The sequence below is a fragment of the Corvus hawaiiensis genome, chromosome Z (assembly GCF_020740725.1).
Source record: "Corvus hawaiiensis isolate bCorHaw1 chromosome Z, bCorHaw1.pri.cur, whole genome shotgun sequence".
In the NCBI taxonomy this organism is placed as follows: domain Eukaryota; kingdom Metazoa; phylum Chordata; class Aves; order Passeriformes; family Corvidae; genus Corvus; species Corvus hawaiiensis.
The window spans coordinates 30,833,787-30,850,578 of record NC_063255.1 but is presented as its reverse complement, the minus strand read 5'-3'; the positions used below and the strand labels follow the sequence as shown (position 1 = coordinate 30,850,578).

The 16,792-nt window shown below is 44.6% G+C and overlaps 1 protein-coding gene and 1 long non-coding RNA gene across 2 annotated transcripts in view; one reads left to right on the top strand and one right to left on the bottom strand.

Annotated features, from left to right (window-relative positions):
* The window catches only part of CPLX1 (complexin 1), a 111,419-nt gene extending 102,359 nt beyond the window's left edge, over window positions 1-9,060 (bottom strand). Inside the window, exons 1-2 of the mRNA XM_048290977.1 lie at window positions 8,837-9,060; window positions 7,923-8,025 (exon numbers count right to left, since the gene is read on the bottom strand). Coding sequence (XP_048146934.1) covers window positions 7,923-7,953 — 31 coding nt within the window. The 5' untranslated portion in view covers window positions 7,954-8,025; window positions 8,837-9,060. The remainder of the gene's footprint in view (window positions 1-7,922; window positions 8,026-8,836) is intronic.
* A 104-nt stretch (window positions 9,061-9,164) lies between these two features.
* Window positions 9,165-15,535, top strand: LOC125319628. Its single transcript, XR_007200833.1, has 3 exons — window positions 9,165-9,630; window positions 10,438-10,495; window positions 14,848-15,535. It is a non-coding gene; the product is annotated as an uncharacterized LOC125319628 (long non-coding RNA).
* Window positions 15,536-16,792: the final 1,257 nt, after the last annotated feature.

Below are 16,792 nucleotides of genomic sequence, written 5' to 3'. Positions count from 1 at the left end.
TGAGCATCTACTCAGCAGTTGTTAGAAACTTTCAGCCTTCTCAGCAATGTTCTGCATGCTCAGACACGTACTCCAGACCCAAAAACTAACCTGAGAGAACCATAAGTGACTATATCCAAGCTCTCACAGTCAAACTGTACGTGAGAAAGTATGATGGCAACCAGCAAAGTGCTCAAAGCACTAAGTTAGCAAATGTTTATGGTTCTGTGTTGCCTTGATCAAGCACTAGGTTTCAGCACATGGAATGAATATAAAAAGGCAGTGCAAAGGTGCAGCCTCACAAAGAAGAGCATCCAAGGCTAAGGCAGAGTGCTTTCTGGCCCACTACTGAAAGAGGAGAGCAGAGAATTTGGAAGAGCCCTAAGTATGCTGCTGAGGGTCTTTACAGCTGTTGGAAGTGCGAATAGAAACTCTGCAGCTTTGAGGGACTAACATCCCAGTTACCACTTCATGAACCATATCCTCTCTCCAATGGCCTAGAAAACTATGAATTCTCACTCTAGATAACACTAGAACCTGTATTTGTCTCTGAGTCTCAGCACCAGTGCCTATTCCCTCTCTTTCTTCTCTGAACACTATCACATAAAGATCAGAGAAGGGACCTTGACCTTCAAACAGAAGAACATGCCTCTTGCATGTAGCCCTCTGATATGAGAAAACCCAGTGGCAACAAATTAGAGATCTATCCCTTTCTTTCTGCCTGTCTTATTGCCATTCTTCTTCCAGGCCTCCTCAACAATTTGGCAGACTGCTGGATAACTTCTCATCTCCATGCAACTTCCGCATGAAATTTCCAGTGACACCGTCTTGTTGCTAGGGTGGATTTTTGTGCTGTTGGCCTTTGGGGGGTGTCCCAGCACAGAAGAGACATTCTTGTCTTCTCTAAGGGCAGGATGCCTGTCTTCCCTTAGTGGAGAGCCTTTACTGCAGTGCTAACAAATACAGACCATACAGTCTCAACAAGACTTCTAAACCCAGGTAGGCCTCATAGATTTGATTTCATAGGTTTATGAATTCAAACCTTACCCTTCTAGTCAGAGAACAAAGCCCTTCCACGTACATCAGCTTTGGTATACATGGGTTTTCTCTAATGCCTGTCCTTCTGCCAGAACATGAGCAAGTACCTAGGTGTCCACAGCTAAGACTTGAACTACATCCTGCACTTCCCTCTCCTTAAGAACGAACACAAAGGCAAACCAGTAGCTTATATTTAGAGCAACCCATTTCACCAGGAAGATCTGAGTAACTGTAATACATCATCCACTAAGCTCCAGCCCAGCTCCAAATCCGCTGTGGCAGATAGCATATCCTATGCAACACAGGCCAAAATTTCAGCACTGACAAATTCTATTTGTGCCAAAACCATGCAGCTGGCAAGAAACCACCACTTCTCTCTACTTCGATTATGAAAGGTAAAAAACTATAAAAGTCAGAAAGATTCATGTGTACAGCAATGGATATTAAAATCAAAAGTATGCAGAACTTCCTTCAAAGTGGACAGAAATACCAAGGAGAAGAATCTTTTTTTCTGCCATGAATCAATCCTAGACAGACTATTTATTATATGTGAAATTTCCTTATTTCTCCCGCTCTGAGAGAGAAAACTTCCTGCTTATCCATGTCACTGCACTCCAAGCAGGCTTTCGGCAAGCAGGTGACCTGCAGGACAAATCTTAGTTAAGCTCTTTGTGGCCTACCTCTACAATCAGCTGAAGGTTGCACATTTCCTCCAAGGATACTTCAATAAGCACACTGCTCTCAGTGCCTGCTTGCAAGTAAGACAAACATAAGTAAGATCCCAGCAGACACAAGGGGGAGGTTTTATGTGAGTCTAACAGCAGCAGGCCAAACAGAGGCAAGCAAATATGAAAGGAAGAAAGGACCTGCCAGTTTTTCATCTCCTGTTTCGGATCATGGATGGAATAAATCAGCTGACCATCACTGTAGTTGTTTCACTGGTATCATCTCAACAGCAACCATTTGCTTCCTTGGAAGACATCTTGCAACTTTATCAAATTCCTTGAAGAAAATCTCTTTGCCACAGTACACATTAGGAAGAAAATAAGGCTTTTAATACCATTCCTTGTGAAAAATGTATGCATCAGATATGCCACCTACCCCAGGTTCCTGCCTCCTGTCACTGGATCCCAGGAAGAAGGGATCAGTACCTCCTTCTCCACTTCCCCTCTTCAAAAAGCTGTAGAGAGCAACAAGGTTACCCCTCTGCCTCTGTTTCTCCAAAATAGAAAAAACAAGTCCTTAGCCACTCCTCAGATGACATTCCTTCCAGCACTTTCACCAGCTTTGTTGCCCTCCTCTGGATACATTCAACTCCCTTAAAAATCTTTTTTATTTGTGGGACCCAGAATTACACACAATATAGGCAGAATTTATCTGAGAATGAAAGTAAGTGGCCCTCCAACACCTATCACATGCTACAGTGGGCTTAAGATCTCGTGTCTCTTGCCACATTCTCTGTTCTTTGTGATTTGGATGCACCTGACTGCAGAGTGAAAGACCTCATGTGTTAAATGTTTCAAGGATCACGGACAAAAGAGACCCCAGAAGTCAATACCAGCACTATTTGTTGGCATTATGAATTGCAGTTTTGCATTACAGTTTCTGTCCTGCTCCAGAACTTCATACATTAACACAAGCAGTGGAGCACAGCCTAGTTGATGCATGAGGTCCCAGAGCAGCACAGAGGCTCAGCAGAGAACTGGAAATGTGAGAAACAAGAGAGTGAGTTGGAGAAGGACAAAACAGAAATCTCTGTGTTTATTTCACGGTTCCACCCTGAACAGGTCTGTATGGTCTCTGACTGCACTCAATCTTGCTAACTTCTGCAGGAAAAATTAAGAACTAAATCCTCACATCACAAGCTACTAAAGTTAGGCAAATGCAGCAGTAGAATATACAGAAGGTCACCGCTAAGATGTTAAACACTAGTGTGGTTTTCATTCAGGCTTATCTGGTGTTCACACACCCTCACATATTCCCTAATGTAAGCTTAGCACAGGAGCTGCTCCTTCAGAGCTTAAGTCACACAGTGTCTTAAATCCCATTATCTTCATGAGGGCTTGGATCTCTGTCTGCCTTCAAGAACAAGGGGACTCCCTCTGGACTGTGTTTTGTGGTATACCTAGCTGAATCAAAGTTGCTGGTAAGGGACACGAAGTAGGCAGCGCACCCCCGCTGACGTGCTCCAGATGGCAATCTGGTTGCATTTGTTTTCTGCCTGCACTATTTTCAGAATCCTTCTAAACCAAAACAAGTGTCCACTGATTCTTGACAGAAGAAGCAGATGTGAAGCAGCAGTTCCCACTCTAAACTGCTGCCAATAAACCAGAAAATCATGCCTGTAGTATCTATCATAGTGAATATCTATCCAGAAACTCAGACGTACCCTTCCTCCTAGTGGGATTTGCATTGCACAATTAATTCAAGGGGTGCTGGAAGCATGAAGAAGAAATTTAGACAGTACCATTCATATGCACTGTTAACACGTGAAAGGATTTTCGTAATTTATCTACAGGCTGACATTAAAAAAAGTCAATATTTAAGTCAGGCATCCCAACCTTTTACCGTCCAGTTCTTGCCATTTCCCCTATTCATGTCAGTAAAAGCAGCACACTACAAGGGCTCAGTGCAGCATCATATCTAGAGCTACTGCGCAATCTGTATATGCACAATTTCACAATATTCTGGTACGCAGAATGTTGCTTTCTGCACTAGGAAATCTCTCTCTTCAAACACATCATGATCCAATATTCCAGTAAATTCTCCTCACTTTCCATAGGTATCCTCTTTTCATTTTCATAAGAAAATATCCCAGACCCTTGGCCCTCAAATCACCCAGTAACGGAATGACACCCAGAAGAGCTTCATGAAGTTCACTGTCTTCTATTTCAATCCAGTTTCCCTATTTGTCCAAGCCAGCAGTGACAGAGGAAGTGATACAGTGTAGTACAACATGGGAGTCAGGTGTTCATGCACAATTTGCTTTCACACAAACTTAGGAAGAAATAAGGCACGCACAGTGAAAAGCATTATAGCTAAACTCCTTCAGGACCCTCTTCAGATCCTCCAGTTCCTGCTCTCTCCTGGGAAATCATTGGTCATGATGACAGTAGCCCAGCTCTCACCTGACTTGGCAAAGAGCACTTCTAACATAAAATATAGTCATGAAATTACTCTGATTGTCTTCATTTAATGAACTGTCACAGGAACAGCGAAGTGACCAATCACCCTGGCTACCCACCTCTGTCAAAGTCTGGTGATGTAGCAAAGTCAGAGGTGCAAAATATCCCCTTGCTGTTACTCCTGTGGAAGAAGAAGTAGCAATTTTAAACCTTTAGGTTTCCTCTTACTATTTTCTTCTTGTTGTCTTACACAGCTAATCAGCATCATGACTTCTCCATAGCTTCTCTCACTGTAAGAAAATAAATTGTTTGACTTCCATATAGGGTGTTGAAAGGTCTGAGAAGCACAAGGGAAAAAAAAGCCACAGAAGCAAATTGGCCAAATAACCTACTATTTTGTACTGTTTTTCCTGGACCACAGTCCCCACTGCTAATGAAACGGTCAAGGATTTTTCCATGAAGAAGCCACAGATTTAAAAAGACACATTTCAAGCTGGTCAACCTCCAGGCAGAAACTCTGCTGCCAACACAGCAGCAAAATCCAAGCGCTGGCAGGACAGCAGAGGATGACCTTGCACTGCACAGAAACAGCAGGCTTCTGCAGACCCTCTTTAACAACAAGTCAGGGAAAGGACACATTCTACTTCAGCAATACAGTAACCTGTCAAACTGATTTCACAAAACCTAAATACCCTAGTCACACAGACTTCCAAACAAAGCAACTTGACACCGCATAACTGCCTTTCCTTGCTTGTTAACTTCAAAACACCTCGTTGCCTTCTTCCCCTAAGGGCAAAACTCCAAGGAAAAGCAAATCTGATCATTCTGTGCCATTACAGACAACAGTAATATCTTCAAAGTTTGCTTAAAGGCAATGGCAAAACTCCCACAGAAGCGTTCTGCTAAGCTTAGTGTTACTGCTAATTAGCAGAGAGGGAGACCTCCACTTCCTCAATAAGGTGAGTGAGGAGGTAGGAGAACAACGACATTTTTCTTTCAGTACCTTATCTGATCACTCCCTGTGACAAAATCTGGTCCCAAACTCCTCTAGTGCTTCAGAGACCTACATGGTAGGGACCAATAGACTTGTCCAGTAGGGAAAGGTCAAAGGCACCTGCCTGCAAACAGATTTCAAATCCAGGCTCTTAGCTATCATAAGCTCTGACCTAAGCCTCATTTTAGGGCTCTACACTGGGAAGAGAAAATGACATACCCATTATAAAAATGCTCTGTCAAGGACACCCAGCTGGCCCTCAGCCTCTGTGAGTTGTCACCAGCTGAGATGGTTGAAGGGTTAAGCTACCTTAGCTGTAGGTGGTCTGCAAGCAGAATCTATAGCAGGTCTGACTCTGTGTAGATAAGAGGGGACCTTACTGACAAAATTGCAGATTTTTTTTGTTTCTTCTAGGAGCGCCATAAGAGATTTTCAGAATGGGGTAAGAACTTCTGCACCATTCAAAAAATCCTATCAAACAGACAAATTAATTCAGAGGTGTTCTGGGAAAAGTCATATTAAACTAAAATCAAAGAGCCATGAAATCCACACAAAGGCCTCCCAGAAAGTGAGGATAATAAAAATGGTCACTAACAGATCAGACCATGTATCCTAGCCAAAACAAGCCTATCAGTCACTAGAGGTTTGGTGCTTTGCTCAATTTGACCATCCTTGTGGACACAATTCACAGATTATTCTGAGTTGGAAGGCACCCAGAAGGATCATTGAGCCCAACTCTTAAGTAAATCTCCCTTTGGATATCAGAACTGGCAGACAGAAAGGGTTCTGGCTCCAGAACTAAGGAAGAAAGCTATAACCTTTAGACCTTGGCTTGCTGTGCCAGTGTGGCCAGCTAGGGTGATTTGCATCAGCTTGGACTTTAACTCCAAGGAGAAACCAGTGTCCAAAACCACCTTTATTTTCCATATTATATTTGCACTGGGAGAACTTGTTTTATCTTGTTGAAACTATTTGTAATTTAAAAACAGGACTCTGCTTAATGAATTAGCATTTCCTGGATTTTACCACTCTGCAGAGGCTTCTCCTTTATTGAGTAAGTGGGTAAGTTCCAGACACATTAAGTCATCTGGCAGAAGAGCTGGTGCCCTGGGCAGCATCTTGACAGACATCAGGAGCTCAGACCTCACAAAAAGATGCTTTTTGAATTTAACCTCTCAGAAAGTCCTATTATCATATAAATCCTGACCCTGGCATGCAACATCATCTTAGAATGAAGGTCTGCCCAGGGTGAATGTTGTTAAGCACAGGCAGACACTGCTTCCAACTCATGTAAGTCACCAAGCTGCAGAAAAAAGCAGGCACCATAGACATTATTCCTTTGCTGCAGCCCTCCTCCCCCTGCCTTTAACTGCAGTCTCTAAGCAGTTATTTCCCTTTACTGGATTCATGGATCTCCAGCTGTAGTGACTGTATCTCCAGTTTGCAGGTACATTAGTTCATTTCTGAGCAAGCAACCTTGTTCACACTACAGGAACCAGTGCAAAGCCTGCACATCTTAACACTCATTCTCCTTCAAAACAGGCACTGAAGAGTGAAATGAAACAGCATTGCTACCACACAAACCATTACCTTCTCACGTAGATGTCTTCATACCTCGCTATTTCATGCAACCAAATTAGTCCCTTTCTTCTCCAGTTTGATCTCCCTATTCAAAATAGCCCAACTAAAACTTGGGTTGCTTGCTCTGTTCTTAACTGTGACATTTTTGTTCCTGTGGTGAAAAACACCCACCACTTTCAGAGATGAAAATATTGTTTCCGTGCCACGGAAGAGAGCCCTGCAGTAAACATTGAAGTTGTGTATGACATCAGTATCACCACACATTAAACATTTACACAGCCCCATGATTCTACAGTTTCTTCGAAGAAAAAAGCATGAAAAATGCACACATGAGATAGAGTACAAGAGAGAATGATCGAGTTCCCCTGAGGCAAATATTTCAGTTCCCAAGAGCATCCAGCATGGCCTCAGTGATGCTTAGACCAAATGTACAGGTCAAGCAGCCTAGAAAGTAACTGTGGCAGAAAAAAGGAACCTCATTCCCAAATATTTGTGCAGTATTTTCAATTTCTCCTACACACATCCCTACTCTTTCTATTTCCCAACACTAGGTTAAAACAACTCCTCACACACATAAGCTAATATACAGAAACAAATAGAAGGCTGGCCTCAAATCCAGGTAAGGTGTGTAGGAATACATTCTTTTATTTTCCCTCTTTTTTTGTGGCATTGTTCTTGCTTAAAAAAATAACTCTCAAAATATCAGGGACAAAAATTTCTGCACTGGCCATTTTTTGTTCAGGATTTGGCCAATCTTTGGAGCAAAGATGAAAGAGGGCTTACACACGCAGAAAAAATGCCACTCTTTTCTTTGGGTTTACTCTGCCTAAACCAGTCTGCATCCTTTATAATACCTGCCTCAGTGGCATGGCATGAAGAAAATCAAGACGTGCATAATTCACAGCAGGATGTGCATCCAAATGGTAGGGTGCCAATTAGGCATGACCCAGGGCCAGCACACCTTGTGTGGGAGGGCTCTTCTCTGACATGGGGCTTTGGTCTCTGCTAATTGCTGCCCTCTCCTGCTCAAACTCTTCAAACACTCCACTCTGGGATAATGAACCAGTGACAAGCATGCTCTTCCAAGTCCTCAAAGAGTTATTCCAGCTGCAGACTCTACCACAGTAGACCATCCCTTCTCTCACCAGGTGCAGAGGGGAGAGGTAGGAGAGATTCAAGGCCCCTCGTGTGCCAACCACACTTACCTCCTAGAGCTTGTTTCATAACAAAATCCATGATTTGTTGCTTGGGGTCCCGCCCACCTTCACACCTCACATGCACAGAGACCAGGAATCCTTGGAAGGCAGCCTGCAAAGAGGCACAGTTAAAAGAGGAATAGTGTCTCTAGGAGAAGAAAAGGCGAATGCTTGGTCTTCCTCAGCTCTCTCCCCTCAGCCTTCCTCCCTTTGTCTGAGTGCAGACAAGTTTCCAACCCTCCATCCCTTCAGACCCTGCTTTGCAAGGCACCTGAGGAGCAGAGCTGCATGCTGGCGAGCGGTCAGCGAGTGGGAGGAGTCAGAGGTACACGGTGGTTCACCCAGACTGGGCAAGTGCCCGGGAGCAAGTGCGGAGGAGCAATGCGGCGCTCCATCAAGGCTTGTCTCCTGCACACGGGCAGGAAGGGGTTAAACCTTTGAACTTTCTCGTTTCTCCGCCTGCTTCTCGCCCTCTCGGTTTTTAGAAGGTTTGCTCCGAGGTGGCAGCTCCGCCCGGGACCGCCGAGGGGGCATTTGAAGGTGAAGCGCCCTGCAAGTGCCAGGGAGAACAACCGGGGTATGCTGGGCGATCAGGATGCGGATGCAGTCCGGGTGGCGGGATGGAAAGTCCCCCACCAGAACCCCTCGGAAAGCCGCCAGCGGAGTGCCAGCGAGGGCTGCACCTCCTCGGGGTGAGCCGGGACGGTTCAAGGTTGAGACCGGCCTGCCCCAGGTGCAGCACAGCAGCCTCGCCGCTCCGGCTGCTGCCTCCCACCCCCCGCCCGGCTCCGGCACCGGGTCACAGCCGTGCCAGCACCTGGAGGGACGAGGGCTGTCCCTGTCTCTGTGTGCCCGCACCCCGCCTCTCCTCTCTGCCCTTCCCGGCTCCGCTCGGCACGGCCCGCCCGCCCCGGCGCCGATACCTCGCTCGGCGGCAGGCGCTGTGCTGAGCCGGGCCGGGCCGGGGCAGGTGGCTGCGGCAGGTGGCGGCTGCTGCGGCTCCTCTCCTCTCCCACGGGCTCCGGCCGGCGCCCGTGTGCCCGAGGGTTGCCGGGGAAGTTGCGGGTGCGGAGTGGGGGAGAAGGAATGAGTCCAGAGCTTCTCCCTACTTTTCCCCCGCGCCCCTCTTTTTATCACAGCATTTCCGGACCATCCCACCGACACGGTCCCGCCTTCCTCCTCCCCTCGTTGCGGGAGCTGGACTCTCTCCCTCCCCCTGCCTCCGGCTCCCCCGCCCCTTCCCTGCGCCGCCCTCGCCCCTCGATGCTCGCCGCCGAGCAGGCCCCCAGTGCTTCCCAAGCCCCTCGGAGGGGTGCGTGTATCTGCATGGGGGTCCCCCACCCCATCCCCGGCTGTCTCCAGCAGCCAGGTGTCCTTGTGCTTTGCCGTGGGGGGAAGGAGGGGTGGTTGTCAGCCCGCTGTTGCATTTTGCAATTGCTTCCTTGCCTCTTCTCAGGAGTCAGTGTGTGTGCTAGGGGAAATCTCTGCAAACACGGCTTCCTGCAAAAGGGGGAGGGTGTGGGAGAGCGTTCTGCATCCTCTGTTCTGAGTCCTTCCCGGAGATCCCCTCTTATTCCCTAGGTCCTGGAACGAGTTGGAGAAGCAAGGAAGAAGATAGGGAGGGAGCAGACCCTTCTCCTCTCTCTTGCTTCGCCTCGGATTAACTGTGGCCGGAGAAGAATCGCCGGCTGCTCGTCTCTGTGCTCTCCCTATCCAGGTGGGGGGGCGAGGGCGGGAGGGGGGGGGGATGGAGGGGAAGGGTGGGATGGGGGAAAAGAGGAAAGTCATCTCCCTGCGATTGTCGCTGAAGGACGCGAGTGCAGCGATCCGTTGTCCAGCCCGGGTTCGGGACGGCATCTGAAGGTGAGAAGGAAGGAGCTGTGCGAGCGCTACGTGGCAAAGCAGGGCAGTACCCCCTCCACAGCACCGGCACCCACCTTTAGGGATGCCGACAGCCGGCTTGGAGCTGGGTGCGGAGGAGACGAGTTCTGCTGCTGATCCGCCCTTTTGTCGCCAACAGGACAGATAGGACAGCAAGCCCCAAAGTAACCTGTATGGGTCTAAAAGGAGGGAGGGGGCTAGGGCGGAATGCTGCCGGCAGTAGTGGGAGCCCGGGGATAGGGAGCAGCGGCGCCTCCTGGGGAGCCGCTGCCACGGCCCGTGGGCGACCTCGTCTGAAGGTCAGGAAGGACGCCGGGGCTGCACCTGGCACCGCGCGGAAAGGCACGCAGATCCAGCAGGCATGACAGGCAAGTCAATACCTCCCGGGGCACTGATCGGGGTCTGCAGCCTGCAGAGCTTACAGATCCCAGCGGCAGATGCGGGAGTGCATGTTTCTACACTCAGGACAGTGTTTACCACCTCGGTCTGCCTCTGTGTCCCATGCCTGTCAGTGTTTCAAAGGCATTTGGATAATGTCCTTTGTACCATGTTTTAATTTTCGATCATCCTGAAGTGATCGGACAATTGGATTAGATTGTCTTTGTAGGTCCCTTCTACCGAACTGTTCTGTTCTATTCTGTAGTCTCCCAGAAAACCACTTTTGCAGCAGACACTAGTGTTACTCTAAGAAACTCACCTAGGTAAGCATCAGCTGCACTTTTACTAACAAGTTTCAAAAAGGAAAAAACAATACCAAGATGGGGTGGAAAACCCTCTTGTTTTGAGTCTTAATTCACCCCCAGAAATTGCGGTTCAAAGGTCATAATGCCATATTTTTGTTGGTTTTTCATACTTAACATAGGACTGTGCCAGCATAGATAACTGTGCTCAAGAAAGGAACCTAGGAGCCTGCTGGAGCTGTGTGCCCAGGCTTTTGTTCTTATAACACAGTATTTCCAGATCTGTATTGCCTCCCCAAGTGCCTATATGACTAAGCAGGGCTTATAGTTTGAGTCTGTCATAAAACATCTCACATTCCTTTTTCATCATATGATTGCTCTTAGAGAGAAGGACAGTGTCCCCATCCCACACTACTAAACCTCCATATGCACACCTTGCTCTCATATGCCGGAGTCTGGGAAGGAACAATTCAAATTACCTCAAACAGAAGGATGAGAAAAGTGTGGGCTAATAGTTAGAACACCCAATTGTTGGGGAAGATGAAACAGGAAAGCCTTATAAATATGATTGCCTGACAAAAGATTTTGGGAATATGAAAACTACAGGCAACATCGAAATGAAAGCCACTTTTGAAATACCAAGTCTTAGTTACTGAACAACTAGAAAACAATGGTATGGCCAACTGAAGGTAATCCCCTCTTGATGGAACAATACCCTCTGCTTGCAAGCAGGTCTAAGGGTCAGAGCAGACCCTACTAGCTCAGCAGAAGGGGTCCAAAGAGTAGTTTTTAGAAGTTAAGATGTAACACTCTATGGTAATATAAGAACTCTTATAGGCTGTATGTAAATGCTATAGGATTTGTATCTTGTATTAGATTGGTTAGTGACAATTAGAATATTCAGTACAGAAGATGATTTATTGTATTGTAACCAGGACTTCAGACATTCCTTACTACCTCTTCCACTCCTGCTCTTACTTCCACTCTTGCTCTTACACTCTCTCTCTCTCTCTCTCTCACCCGCTTACTCTCTTGCTCTCTTGGGCCTGCTCAGAGCTGAGTCTGGCAGCTCTGAGCAGTGCCCCAATACCCACGCCTTTTGCAATAAACCGACTGTGTCCCAAGACCTGCCTATAGAGATCTCTCGTCACCGTCTACGTCCGGCCGTCCGGTAACCTACACCCAATCACCTAAAATCAGCTTTCTTCTTCCTATTTTGGGAATCCTGGACCATGCTACATCAAGGAACTCCTGTAGCAGCCGAGGGTCAGCATAGCTGAGTAGGGTTGCTCAGAAATGTCACTGTTCTGCTCATAAGCTCCTTACAAGCTCTCTAGTATTGAATGTCCTCCCTTCTGTGCAGAGAATGGTGATGTCATCCACAGGGACTTCAGAAGCCAGACAAAAAAACAGAGACATCAAGAAGTCTCTGGGAGATCCTTGAGCTTCTTGTTGACCTGTTTAAAATGGCTGGTCTGTTTCCGGAACCAGCTGACTCTCCGAGGGTCATGCACTCGTGATTCTGTTTCCAAACTGCACCCACTTTTTCCAGATTATACAGCTGACACAGAAAATCATGACACATGAGACAGGGAAACAAAGCTCTGCGCACCAACTACCTCACTAGTCCCTTCCTCTTCAGGAGAACAAGGTACATCATTGTCAAATCACTAACTCCACCAAGATACTCGTAGTCCCAGCTTCAGTCTCTCTTCCCTGCCTCAAGCACCAGCTTCCAAATAACTCCCACAGAGTACCTTCCAGATGAAAATCCAATCACCTGTGAGCCTGATTTGGGTACATCCTGTCCAGGTGATACTCTGGCTATTCAGTCAGGAAAGTTCCCACCAGTACACTCCTCACCACATGAGGATCAGGCACAGAGGCAAGAAAGGACGCAGTTGAAAGAGATGATGTAGTCTATAGATCTGGGTCTATTCATAGTCTCAGAAAGGCTTCTGGGGAAGGCTTTTACCTTGGAGGCAGAACCTTTACTCAATTTGCCGAGAAACCCAGCTGGAAAGATGGACTCATGGGGATCTGTTACGTGATTTACCTGCCATACATGATGTCTGCTACAAAAGAAATAACAGCTCCTGCAGCCATGGTAATGATACGAGCAATGCCACATGCATCTTCTTTCTGATGGCATACAACAATATACTAGGTTCATAATAATTTATGAGTATGAATCTGGCAGTAATGCAATTTTATAACACTTACTGGACAGCAACAAATCTCAGAAATAGCAGTGTTTTCTCAACAGAGTGAGGCATAGAGACTAGTATTTGTGCATGGGAACTATCCCAGCACCACGGACAGAGGAGAGCAGCCACACATGCCAAGGCTACATCTGACACCTCTAAAACTTCCCCAAATACCAAAGCCAGTTCTTAGTCTGGTTGGCACTGTATAGCTGAGATATGCTTGCTCCTGATTGTGGGAATAGGCTTGTTCTTCCTTACAGAACCAGAACAGTAGGAATCCACTTTGTGACCTTGCTTTGTGCAAATGAAGAGTACAGAAAACTGAGCAAAAATCTCCTCTGCGGAGTTTTGTACATGGAACTCAGATTCCTTCCTTGGCCACCAGCTGGGAAACTGTGTTTATTGATATCCATGTAAAAAGTGGAATAAGCCAATAATTGTGTTTGGTGACGTTTTCCATAAAAAAATGTATATTTGGATCTCCAAAAAGAAGGAAAGGGCTGTTTTCAGGAAAAAAAAAAAAAATTGAATTAGTTAGGATGTTTCATTTCAACATCTTAAAATGCAGTGTTTGATTATTCAGTTCCATATGGTGTTTGACTACTAAACTGAAACCAATGCTATGTGAAAATGATACTAATAAGAAAGCTCACAAACAAAATGTAAAGGTTATAGAAAATACTGAGGCAGCTGCCCAAAATGAACATAGTTTGTTTCTTTTTCCCTTTTTTTTTCCCCCACTATCTTATTATGAGCTCTCACTGTTGTAACTGCTGCGCTGCTCAGTGGACTGCAGGAGCAAGATGATTAGCTTTTTATCAATACAGCTGCTGATACAGAGGAGTTAGGTACTTGCTAAGGGTAATTTGTGTACATCAGTTGCAATCCCTTCAGTGGTTTATTTCACTGAACACAAATCTACTGTATGTTTCATTTTCTCTCCAACTGTCAATTCTGACTGTCAAAACATTTCAGAATTCGAGCATTTTTTACTTCTTCAAAAGTATTGCTTTGTTTCTTGTTGTTTCAATCAACTTACAGCAGGCTTTAAATAAGCTCTTTATTTTCCAACCAAATAGAAGAAAAAACAACATAATATTCTTTTTAAGAAGTGTGTGTTTCCCTTGAACCAAAATTACAAAAGGACTTTTCAGCCATTTCGGATAGCTCTGAAGACCTGGTCCATTGAAATCTCTTGACAATGAACTTTCTAGTTAAGCATTTGCTTCAGCTATCACAAGACCAAATTTTATCTCCCTGCTCTTAGAAAAACTAAAACAAGCATGTATTGATTGTTCTGTCTCAATGACATGCAAACACAAGAATGCAAATTATATATATATTATATATATATAGATAGATACTTTTTTTTAATGCACACAGATGCCCCAGCCTAGTTTATGAATAAGCCCCTTGGTAGGCTGCCATTTACAGCTTCTAGCTCCTAAGCTGACAACTTCTTGTTTGTACTCTACCTTTTCTACTCTCCTAGTCCTTGTAGCTCCATTCCTTTATTTGTTTCCTGTTGTCTGAACAAGTCTTGCCTTACCGGACTAATTGAGGGCTCTGATTCCTGTGGATAAGCATAATCAGGTAAATATCCCATAGCTCTTATCTCCAGGATTTACAGCTCTACATTACAAGGCTTCTTTGGCAGACAGAAGTTGATCATAAAGCCAAGAATCCATCTTTATCACTGCAGTGATTAAATAATGATGTCTCTATCCAAAGCATATCAAGTTTTTGTCATGAGGTTATTATTTCAAGTACTTTTGGCAGGAATTTTTCCACCAGTGAATAAGCCATCCAAACCAGAGCATTCTGTAATGTGTCAGGTTATACAGAAGTTTAGAGGCAGAGAAGGCAAAAAAAAAATCTTGCTGTTTTGTATTTGATGCTGTTAGACATTCTACTTTGATGTATCAAAAGTGCTGCACCTTTTCTATGACCAAATCACTTTGCCTTGACTCTTTGCTTCAAGCAATACATGTCTGTATTGTATGAAAAATAAACAAAATCATAGCAGAGTAACTCAGGCTTTTTTCAGAATTCTTATGTCATGGAGAGGGAAAGAGAGGTCACACTTTTCCTCCTTGTTGCAATTTACAGTGCAAGCAAGATTCAAAATGTCAAACACACTTTTCAACAGAATTTCTATTTTCCCAGGTAGTTCTGTGTCTCGCCTTCTTTTATTACTCTACGTCTTGGAAAAGAAAATGATCAGAGGGAAACAGCATACTTGGCTGAGATGATAGCTTGGTGTCAGATGCTACAGCCTGTAATTCTTTTCCTGTGTTGAAAGAGTAGTCCCAAGTTCTGACCTCGACTTGGAAGGAAGGCCCTCACCTCAAAATGTCAATCTCCGAGCCATAACAACAAATTTAATTGTTTAATATTTTAAACTTTTCATTAAGTGTTAGGTGAATGTGTGCTTATCTTTAGATACTTCAGATACTTGTAGAGCAATTACTCTTAGGTGTGATGCAGATGCTGGCAAATTAAGCTGTTAAAATATTATGCTCTTTACACTCAGATGTTTCTGAAGAGACCATGCAATATGACAGCTCAGGAATTCTCATACCTTCCTATTTCAGTTTTTTTTCACTTGCTCTCCATTGCCTCACTTTGATAACAAACCTAAACATGTGATGAAGTCATTTTCCAGGTAGAGTATATTAGCTGAATCAGATGAGTGGAATAGCAGTACTTGAAAGTAAATCTATGTAATCCACAAAAAGTAGACATATGTGTCACCCTTAGAATGTTTTTGTTGGGGTTTTTTTTTTACCTCAGTGGAACTGTAAAAAGTAACTTGTAATGTCACATAAATAAATTAAAGTATGCAGCCAGCTCATTCCCTGCCTTTACTGGCATGACATTTCTTCTATTGATCCATTCAGTGTCAGTGAATCAACAGCTCCACAGTGTTGTGGGAAGAAGGTTGCATGCAGGTAGCAGGGTTGGAGATTCTATCCTCTTGCATTGCACAAACCAAACACGAGGAATACAGTGCAGTGAGGAAACTCCTCCACTAGGACATCCACAGCTTAATGCATCACATTGTTCTTTCATCAGCTTCTCTCCATGAGGATCCAAGGACATCCACTACCATCCCATTTCCTGCTTAATCCTTGTATTACCAGTTGATCATATATGTCATTGTCCCTATAATTTTCTTTTCCTTCTGGTATTTTTTTAAGACTGCCTCTCTTCAGCAACTGGCACAGCTTCTCACAATACTGTAGCTTTGCATTTCATCTCTCTGGCTCCAAGTACTCTCTTTTTGTGTGCAAATCAATGCAATGGAGATGAAATGTTACATCTTTTACTGATTCTTCTCCCGCTGACGTATTTTTTACACCACATCTATTAAGCCTGTAATATTATCCCACTGTCTTCAGGGGCTATGACACTAGTCAGACCCCAAGGATTTAGTCCAACCCTGTAGTAACTCTTACAGCTAGAACCGATTTTAAACAATAGTTTATAATTTTCTTCTTTTAATTTTCACATCCTCCCAATGTCCAGTTCATGAAAGTGAATCCCTTAACAAAAAGGAGAAGAGTTAACTATGCTGTATAATGTCAGCACAATACATCAGCTCTGACCACATATATAGTCACAAAATGGGTGACTGACTACTGGCCAATAGAAATTAGAGTTTAGTAGCCTTAATAAAGTTCTTACAACTAAATATGATGAGTACTAGACAAGTGTGGCCAAAACACAGGTTTCAATTTAAGCTAAAGCACTAGAGAGTTAAACTTAATAGACTGAAATAGCTGGACTTGGACACTTCTATTAGTGCATGTGTGCTGAATCCAAATTAGTTCTTCTAAGCCTGAACATCTTATATGATGGGTTTCCCTGAAAAGAAATTATGTGATTGTAAACATGATCTGTCAATTTAACTCTTACACAGGGCCTTCCTGTATAATCAATCTTTGCTAAAAATTAGTAACAAAGTGAAGGAGAAAATTCACTGTGTTTATAGAATCCTTGGGAAATGCAGATCTAAAGAAGAAAATTTCCTGTGTTGAGAGTCCAAGCATTTCAGAATTCAGTAACTTGAAAGCCCAATAATTAATATACCTGAATCTCTGTGAAGTAC